Source organism: Rhamphochromis sp. 'chilingali', assembly GCF_963969265.1.
Source record: "Rhamphochromis sp. 'chilingali' genome assembly, chromosome: 2".
Classification (NCBI taxonomy): domain Eukaryota; kingdom Metazoa; phylum Chordata; class Actinopteri; order Cichliformes; family Cichlidae; genus Rhamphochromis; species Rhamphochromis sp. 'chilingali'.
In genome coordinates, this window is record NC_137930.1 from 36,653,613 (window position 1) to 36,663,308 (window position 9,696).

The following is a 9,696-nucleotide window of genomic DNA, read 5'->3' on the forward strand; positions in this document are numbered from 1 at the left end:
TTGCTTTAACCCCAAGTGAAGCGCACAGGACAAGGATACATAAAGCCCTGATAAGCGGAGCACAGATTAAGCGAGTCACCATGGAGACGGAGGGAAAGAAGGCGCGGTCAATGTATTTTACAGCGCTTGAGGCCGAAATTCTGATGGCAGCATATGCCGATAACATGCAAATTCCGCGGAAAAAAGTAAAGTTTGCCACAGCTGCAAAAGACAGGGAGCATGCATGGCAAAACATAGCCGACAGAGTCAATGTGTGAGTGTTAATATAAACATTGATCTAGGGATTTCCACCCATTTAACACGTTATTTTATCATATGTTATTTTATTTTTTATTTTATACATTTTATTTTGTGATGTGATGTGAGCGCAGGTGCAACCCAACAGGCCCCAAACGTTCCTGGCAGCAAGTAAAAATGAAATAGAAAAATATAGTCCAAACAGGTAAGGTGTAATTGTATTATGAGCCATAGTGCTTGGTCTGTTTGTCCGATGTAAATCAATTGCAGTTAGAGGCTACATTAATTTCCTTTCTGTAAGCACTTATTGAAATTATCTGAGCACATTACAAGTACATATTTGCTTACTCTGTATGCTCAAATGTGGCCCGTTATAGCCAACAGAAAAAAAGCGGAGGCCCGAAAAACAGGTGGGGGTCCTCCACCACCACCACTCACAGAGGCTGAGCAGTTGGCCCTCAGCCAAAACAGTGGGCGCCCTGTGGCCGAAGGCATCTCTGCGGGGACATCCTCTGAGTCAATAACCCCGCAAGACACAAGTGCCTACATAGGGGGTAAATTCAAAATAATACATGATGTGCATACATCCTTTCTTCACAGTCACCTTCGCAGTGCTACTCATTCATTTGATAAACTCTTTACCATAATGGATTATTTTGTAGTGAAGTTATTTTCCTACTGATTTTGCCTTCCCTCAGTCTTGGTTGTCTTTGAGAGCATAATGACAATGAAGTGTAAGGTGATTGGTATGTTTGTTAATTGCCATTTGGTCCCTTGTATGTTATAAGTGACCTGTATAAACCTCATATTCTATCAGTTGATGGTGGTGGTGTACTGCATCTGGTGCAGCCTCCTGTTGAGCCAGACCAACATGCAGTTGTGAGTAATACTCCACAGATTATATGAGTTTACAGTAGAACAGCAATGTTGTTTATTTCTTTACTACAGGAAAATAATGAAGAAACATTGACAGCTGTTACAGAGGAGGAAGCAACAGAGACACTTTATGAGGTTTACATCTTTTAATACTTTGTGTACAGGAAACACAGGTGACCAATAAAGCCAGTTGAACAAAAAATCTGTTTTTTCGTCTTTCAACATGTTGAGGTGATGGGTCAAAAGAAATGATTGTGACATATGGTGTCTCTGACTGCACTTCCATCTTGTATGTCCGTGGGAGGGTCAGGATGTTCATGGTTTGGATCACTGCTGTTTGGTTCAGAAGGACAGTGTTCTCCTCTAATTGTGGCAATGTTGTGAAGAATCACACATGCCACAATAATGTCACATGCCCTTTCTGGGGTGACCCTGAGTCTTTGCAGGCACTGGAACCGGGCCTTAAGCATTCCGATAGTCATTTCAATTCTGGCTCTTGTCCTGCAATTAGCCAGATTATATCGCTGCTGTGGGCCCGGTTCAGGGTCAGAGTAAGGGGTAAGCAAATAGGGTAAACATGGATACCCCCTATCACCAAGCAAGTAGCCAGTGAACTCTCCTAAGACAGAAGGATACACTTCAGTTCAAATGTCCCTGAAGCAATTGGTCTTTATATATTTTACAGTATTCTCAACTCACCATGTCCAAATTTTGTGCTCAGTGTACATTCACGGAATATTTGTGAGTCATGGACAGAGCCTGGCCACTTGGCTTCCACATTTGTGATAATGTTGGCAGCATCATATATGATCTTCACAGTGCAGAGAACACAAATTAGCATCCATTACTATGATGAAATAATTTGTTAGTTTGAAATGCTACAGGGAACTATGTACCTGTACATTAATGCTGTGGAAAGACTTCCTGTTCACATAGTCTCCTTCATTTACTGAAGGAGCAATGATTGGAATGTGAGTACCATCTATACAGCCAATCACGCCTGGGAACCCTGAAAATAAATGTACAATTTAAGTAGTAGTCCAAGTATCACCACATCATAAATTAAGTTTTGGTCATCCTGATACCTGCAATTTTGTGGCATCCCTCTTTGATTAATCTTGTGGGTCTATGACCGGGGAACACCACAAACGTGTACAGGAGACGTTTCAGTGCAACTGTAACATTCCTGACTGCCCGACAGACGGTAGCCTTGGAAACGTGCTCAGCTTCACCAATATTATACAGAAAGCTCCCGTTTGCAAAAAACCGAAGTGCAATACAAATAATATGTACAGAACTGAGAGAATGTCCGCGATGTGTCACATGCGTAATATATGGCCTGAGGATGTTATCCAAATAACTTATAGATTGTGCTGAAAAACGGTAACGTTCGCACAGACAATCATCAGGAAATGATAAAATGTCCAAACGCGCTCTGATCACTCTCTCCCGGCGGAGAGCTCTGCGGAGAATTTGGGCTTCACGATCTACTGGCTCTTCAAGGAAGGGGCACGCCATGTCTGACACTTCCTACTGTCAGGTTTCTGACAAAGGGGCGGAGACAGTCAGGGTTAGTTGTAGTAAACCTGCTAGGGGGCAGGTTAGCTTCACGGCGTGTGTCGTCATAGTGACTCACTCAGGCTTCAGCTGAACTCGCTTTGTGAACCCAGAGTTTTCGTTAACTCAGGGTATACTTACTCAGTTTTTCCACTAAACCGGCTTCCTGAAACAGGGCCCTGGTCATCCCAGATACACCCCATGATGGCCGTGTCGTCCACAAACTTCAGAATATGGCATAATTCAGAGTTATAGCAGAAGTCAGAGGTGTACAGGGTGAAGAGAAGAGGGGAAAGCACAGTTCCCTGTGGTGCCCCTGTGCTGCTGACCACAGTGTCAGATGTGATGACCTTCAGCCTGACGTACTGTGGTCTGTCAGTGAGGTAGTCGGAGATCCAAGCGACCAGGCAGGGGTCCGCCTGCATCCTGTTTAGTTTTTCCTGAAGTAGACGGGGCCGGATTGCATTAAAGGCACTCAAAAAGTCAAGAAACAGGATCCTGACCGTGCCCTTTCCCTTTTTCAGGTGTGAGTGGCCTCTCTGTAGGAGGTACAGGATGGGATCCTCCACTCCGACATCCGACATCAGCTGATTCTACGGGGCTAACTGTGCATTGCTGCGATGCCCTGACATACTTAAACAATGTTAGTCTTCACAAATATGTAACATTTATACATGTCTTAGACTTCAAACCAAAAGGAAAATGCTCACCTGGTAAAGATTATTTGGTGTTTGAAATTAGGTGCATTTCAATCACTGTCATAATAATAATGATAATAGTAACATGAGGAGGGCAAGAGAGTACCAAAGCATTCTCAAATATATTATTATGATATATGGATGCAATTACAATAACCTAAATAAAATATAAGAAAAGCTTCCTCTTGTTTTTGGTGGAAGATGATTTCTCAGGCGTTTCCAGTTACTGAGGCAGGAATGCATAGCAATGCACTTAACACATATTAGGTCATTCAAACCTGCTGATCCTGTTTCTGGAATCTATCAGAATGTGTCAACCCCTCCTTCTTTTGCTCTCTGTCAAAACTGTAAAACATTCACATGCATTCCCTGACACTTTGTCTATGGGGAGAAATGGCACAGAAAGGATTTAAAATTGCTGGTGACAAACTCTGCTGCGCGATCTGTTTGGATCTACTGAATGATCCTGTGACTATTCCCTGTGGACACAGCTACTGCAGGGACTGTATTAAAATTCACTGGGATGGACAGGATCAGAAGCACATCCACAGCTGTCCTCAGTGCAGACAGACCTTCATACCAAGGCCTGCTCTGGTGAAAAACACCATGTTAGCAGAGTTAGTGGAGGAAGTGAAGCAGACTGGACTGTATGCTGTTCCTGCTAATCACTGCTATGCTGGACCTGGAGATGTGGCCTGTGATGTTTGTAGTGGGAGAAAACTGAAAGCCTTCAAGTCGTGTCTGCACTGTGTGGTCTCTTATTGTGAGCGCCATCTACAGCCTCATAATAATGTAGATGGATTGAAGAAACACAAACTGGTCAACCCATTCAAGAAGCTTCAGGAGAACATGTGCTCTCACCACAATGAGGTAATGAAGATTTTCTGTCGCACGGATCAGCAGTGTATCTGTTATTTGTGCTCCATGGGTGAACATAAAGGCCACGACACAGTCCCAGCTTCAACAGAAAGAACTGAAAAGCAGAAAGAGCTGAAGCCGTGTCTGGAAAATTTTCAAATAAGAATTCAGGACAGAGAAGAACATGTTAAGGTGTTTCTGCAGGAAATGGAGGCCATCAATCAGTCTGCTGATAAAGCTGTGAGGGACACTGAGAAGACATTTGAACAAATTTTCTTTCACATCAAAGAAAAAAATTCTGATATCCAGCAACAGATCAGATGCCAACAGAGAACTGAAGTAAAACGAGCTAAACAGGTTGTGGAAAAACTGCAGGAAGAGCTCAGTGAACTGAAAAGAAAACATGCTGAACTGGAACAGCTCTCTCACACAGAGGATCACACTCAGTTTCTACACATGTTCCCTTTGTTCTCAAATTTTACTGAATCTACAGAGATACCTTTTACTAAACGTCATCCTCTGCTGTACTTTGATGATGTGCCGGCTGCTGTATTAGAGGTGAAAAATAAACTGCAGGATGATCTTCAGGAAGGATGGCAAAAAGTTTCCCGCACAGTGACTGATGTAGACGTGTTGCTACCTCAACCAGAGCCATAAACCAGAGCTGAATTCTTAAAGTTTTCAACTCAGCTCACACTGGATCCAGACACTGTAAACATGCGGCTGTTATTATCTGAAGAGAACAGAAGGGCAACATTTGTGAGTAAAAAACAGGCATATCCAGGTCACCCTGAAAGATTCATGAACAGGTCTCAGGTCCTGAGCAGAGAAAGTCTGACTGGATGTCATTACTGGGAGGTAGAGTGGAGTGGGTTTGGTATTTACATAGCAGTCGCATACAAAAGCATAAGCAGAACGGGAGATCAAAGTGAATTTGGAAACAATAGTGAGTCTTGGGCATTAGACTGTTACAGTAGTAATTATTCACTCAGTCATGGAAAAAATTGTTATAGGTTTACAGGCCCTGTGTCTTCCAAAATTGGAGTGTACCTGGATCACAAAGCAGGTATTCTGTCCTTCTATAGTGTCTCTGGCACCATGACTCTCCTTCACAGAGTCCAGACCACATTCAATCAGCCGCTCTACGTTGGACTGAGGGCAAGTCACTTCTTAGGATCAGACTCCTCTGCTGTGTTTGTCTGAGTTTGAGTAGGGAGAATCAAGTAATTACTTTGTGCTTTTCTTGTGCGTTTTTTTTTTTTTTTTTTAAATTAAATATATAGCCCTTGTTAGGTTGCACCCTGGAATGTTAAAGAGAATATGGACAAAATACATTTGCATGGAATAAAATAATTAACAAAAATGTCATGCTTTGACCAGAGATTTTAAATTGAAAAATTTAAATTTCATTTTCTGTATCTTTTAAACAATATTTTGCTCATCATTACAGTTTTTCATTGATGAAATGCAGTTCATTTTATTTTGTTCCATTTTTAACTCGTAAATATTTTCATAAAATGTTGTAGTAATGTATCCACAAGTTGATCACCATCATTAAATAAATTTGCTTTAAAAATGTGTTTCTTAAATGAAGTATGTGTGTCTGTTTATTTAGAACCATGAGTATTTTGTTCCATGTTTTGAATAACCAGTGGAGTTTTGTTGTTTCATTTTCTTTATTCATGCTTCTAGTTGCTCCATAGCATAGTGGTTTCTTGTTTGGCGAACGCATAGCAATACAATGGAGCCTGAACTTATCATCTTTTTTTTTTGACATTAAAGTTTTTTATTGATTTTGCATCATATACTTAAACCTGTATAAGAGGGAGAAAAACAAAAGAACAAAACAAACAAACAAACAAACAAAACAAAACAAGAAAACTGCTGGTGTGCACCCCTGCCCTTACAAGTCTAAAAGAAAGAAAAGAGAAACTAACTAACAGTGGGTTCCAAGAGAAGAAACACAGAAATGGGCAAATAAAATTGACGTTAAAGTAACATTTGGACCAGTGGCCACAGTTAATAGTCCTTCAGATTATGATAATATGGTCATGATTTCCTGTTTGCTTCAGATAGCTCCAAAAGTAGTCCCAATGTTCATCTTTGTCTTCTGTATCATTTTTAAGTTTATTCAGCATGGACTCATAGGAAGCAGTCTCTGCCATTGCTCTGATCCAGTCTTTCAGTTCAGGACGTACTGTAGTCTTCCAGTGCCTAAGGATAATCCTCGATGCAGTTACCAACCAACCATAACAACCGTAAAAATATTATTATGAATTCTTGGAATATGAGAACGGTCTCCTAACAAGCACAATTCAGGAGTTAAGGGCACTTCTAATCCTGACCAACCTTTTAAAAGTGTGACGACTGCAGTGGTTATGATTATAGGGAACATTCCCAAAAACAATGTAGGAAAGTCCCCGCCTCAATTTTACATTTCCAACAGAGATAGTCAGCCATAAGCTTCATACGGTGTAATCTTGTTGGAGTATGATAATATCTATGCAGAATTTTATATTGTATGCATTTGCTCCTCGCCTCCTTAACATAAATCCCATTTTCCGCCAAAATGCCCATCCATTTTTTGTTTGGAATTGGTGCATTTAAATCTTTCTGCCACAAAGTTTTACTATTGGAACATTCCCCACTTCTATTATCATTTACCAACCTATAAAAACATGATGCTGTGTGGTGCTCCTGAGGCATATTTATAAAATTTAGAACTAGATTTTCATGTCCCCTTCTGAACTTCAACGTCACACAATGTCTAATTTGCAAATATCTCCAGAAATTTTCCCTTTCAATTTGTATGTTTGAACAAGGTCTCTATAGGTCATAAATTCCCCATCTTTAAATAAGTCGCTAATAACATTTATGGCATGAGACTGCCACAATTTCCAAAACACAATTTTTTCCCTATACGAATAGCTGGATTGTTTCAAAGAGATGAGTAAAACTGCACATGAGGTGATATTTTAAGAATTCTATGTATATTGAGCCAAACCTGGGTAGAGTGAAACAACATTGGGTTCGTTGAAGTGCAGCTTTGAGACAACATACCTTTTGGATCGAAGGGAGTATAAATTTCAGACTCTATACTTAGCCATTCCTGTCTGGCTTGATTTTCCCCCCAGTAATTAACCAATTTTGCCACCTCAAATGAGACTGAACATAATCTTGGATCGGGTAAACTTAAACCACCCTTCTCTCTAGGAGCATATAATTTACTTAGCTTGATTCTTGCCCTTTTCCCATCCCACAGAAACTGCTTAATTAAGTCTTCATACTGTTTAAAGAAACCAGGCGGTATCGCAATTGGTAACATCATTACTACATAGTTAAATTGGGGAGCTATAATCATTTTTACAATATTTATTTTGCCCCACAATGAGATTTTTAATTTGGCCCATTTTTCTATATTTGTTTTTATTTTTAGGACTGGGTCAAAATTAAGTTGGGGGTAGGGCCTCCATATCTTGGCTTAGCCTAATCCCAAGATACTTCATCCCTCTAGGCACTCATTTAAAATTGAATTTTTCTACCATGTATGGATAGCATAGTGGGGATAGTGGCATTACTTCAGACTTTCCCCAGTTAATAGTATAACCTGACACCTCAGAGAACGCCTTTATGGTGTCCATTAAATGCGGCACTGATAAAAGTGGGTCTGTTATAATGGCAAGAATATCATCAGCATAGAGGAGGAGTTTGTGTTCCTGCTGCCCACCTATGACACCTTTAATCTCCTTGTTTGATCTGATACTCACTGACAATGTTTCTATAAAAATTAAGAACAAAAGGGGGCTTAAAGAATAGCCCTGATGAGCTCCACGTGACAAACTAAAGAAGGGTGAAACCATACCATTTGATATTACCGCCGCCTTTGGTTCTTTGTATAGCACTTTAACCCAATTTAGAAAGTGTGGACCAAACCCGAACCGGAACAAGGTTGAAAAAAGAAAGCTCCATTCAATTTTGTCAAAAGCCTTCTCCTCATCTAAGGAGAAAGCTGCTACTGAAGTATCTTTAGACCGGCTCAGCCACATCAAATGGAGTAGCTTTCGAATGTTATCTGAGGAAGAGCGTGTTTTCATAAATCCAGTCTGATTTGGATGTATGATGATACCCAGAACTTTAAGGCTAGAACTTTTGTAAGTATTTTGCAGTCCAAATTCAATAAGCTTATTGGTCTGTAATTTGATGGATCTGTATTGTCTTTATCTTTTTTTGGTATTAGTGATATCAGTGCCTCATTAAATGTAGCTTCAGGGTTCATACACCTTTTTCAGGGTCAAATTCAAGCACTTTTTAAGCACTTTCAAGGTCCCTTTTCAAGCTTTTCCAGCACATTCCCCCCCGCACAAAAAGAAAAGGATGCATGTTTCAATTCGCATCACCTCAGTGAGACCATGTGAAAAAACACCTTTGTTCCCCTTTTGTTAAGACATAGAAAAACGAACCACACAAAAATACTGCAAAAGGAAACGGTCGCCTTATATACATAGTGTATAAACTCAAAATGCACATTTCACTTAAAAATTAAGATGTGAAAATGTGAACAAATCAACTTGTCAGAGATATTCTTCTCCTGTTGAAAAAAACAAACAAAAAAGAAATAAATAAGTCATCTCATCAGATATTGATGCTTCTTTCCTGTGTGACAAAAAAAATAGGAGACATATGTTTGTTTGTTGTTTGTTTGTTTTTTAAGTTAATTCCCAATAAAACTGTTTTATTGCCAACTACAGGGTGGGCCATTTATATGGATACACCGTAGTAAAATGGGAATGGTTGGTGATATTAAAGTCCTGTTTGTGGCACATTAGCATGTGTGAGGGGGCAAACTCCTCAAGATGGGTGGTGACCATGGTGGCCACTTAGAAGTCGGCCATCTTGGCAAGGCAAGGCAAGGCAAGGCAAGTTTATTTGTATAGCACAATTCAACAACAAGGTGATTCAAAGTGCTTTACAGAGACATTAGAAACAAGAACAAATAAAAAGCAGGATTTAAAATTGAATAAAACAAGCAAATAAACTAACTAACTAATTAACAAACAAACAAACAAACAAACAACAGTATATAAAATCAAAACAGATAAAATCAGAACAGTAGATTAAATCAGTAGTTAAATGTAAGTTTTGAAATTTAAGCTTAAAGTGTGGATTTGGTGCTTTATTCAAATGCAGCTGAGAACAGGTGAGTCTTCAACCTGGATTTAAATAAACTGAGTGTTTCAGCTGATCTGAGGCTTTCTGGGAGTTTGTTCCAGATATAAGGAGCATAAAAGCTGAATGCAGCTTCTCCGTGTCTGGTTCTGACTCTGGGAACTGATAAAAGACCGGATCCAGATGACCTGAGGGATCTGGATGGTTCATACTGGGTCAGGAGGTCATTGATGTATTTTGGTCCTAAACCATTCAGAGCTTTATAGGCCAGCATCAGAACTTTAAAGTCTATCCTCTGACGGAC

At 40.0% G+C, this 9,696-nt stretch overlaps 1 protein-coding gene and 1 long non-coding RNA gene across 2 annotated transcripts; one reads left to right on the top strand and one right to left on the bottom strand.

The window, feature by feature from the left end:
- Positions 1-234: 234 nt before the first annotated feature.
- On the bottom strand, positions 235-2,205 carry LOC308387619. The gene is made up of 3 exons (XR_013969975.1): positions 2,010-2,205; positions 1,813-1,924; positions 235-1,732 (listed from the first exon to the last, which is right to left on the bottom strand). It is a non-coding gene; the product is annotated as an uncharacterized lncRNA (long non-coding RNA).
- A 1,528-nt stretch (positions 2,206-3,733) lies between these two features.
- On the top strand, positions 3,734-5,772 carry LOC308387558 (tripartite motif-containing protein 29-like). The gene has a single exon (XM_080867703.1). The coding sequence runs from the start codon at positions 3,762-3,764 to the stop codon at positions 4,881-4,883; it is 1,122 nt and encodes a 373-aa protein (XP_080723829.1). The 5' UTR covers positions 3,734-3,761; the 3' UTR covers positions 4,884-5,772.
- The last annotated feature ends 3,924 nt before the right edge of the window (positions 5,773-9,696 follow it).

Coding starts and splice junctions, on each gene's coding strand:
- LOC308387558 (XM_080867703.1), top strand. CDS start 3,762: ATGGCACAGAAAGGATTTAAAATTGCTGGTGACAAACTCTGCTGCGCG.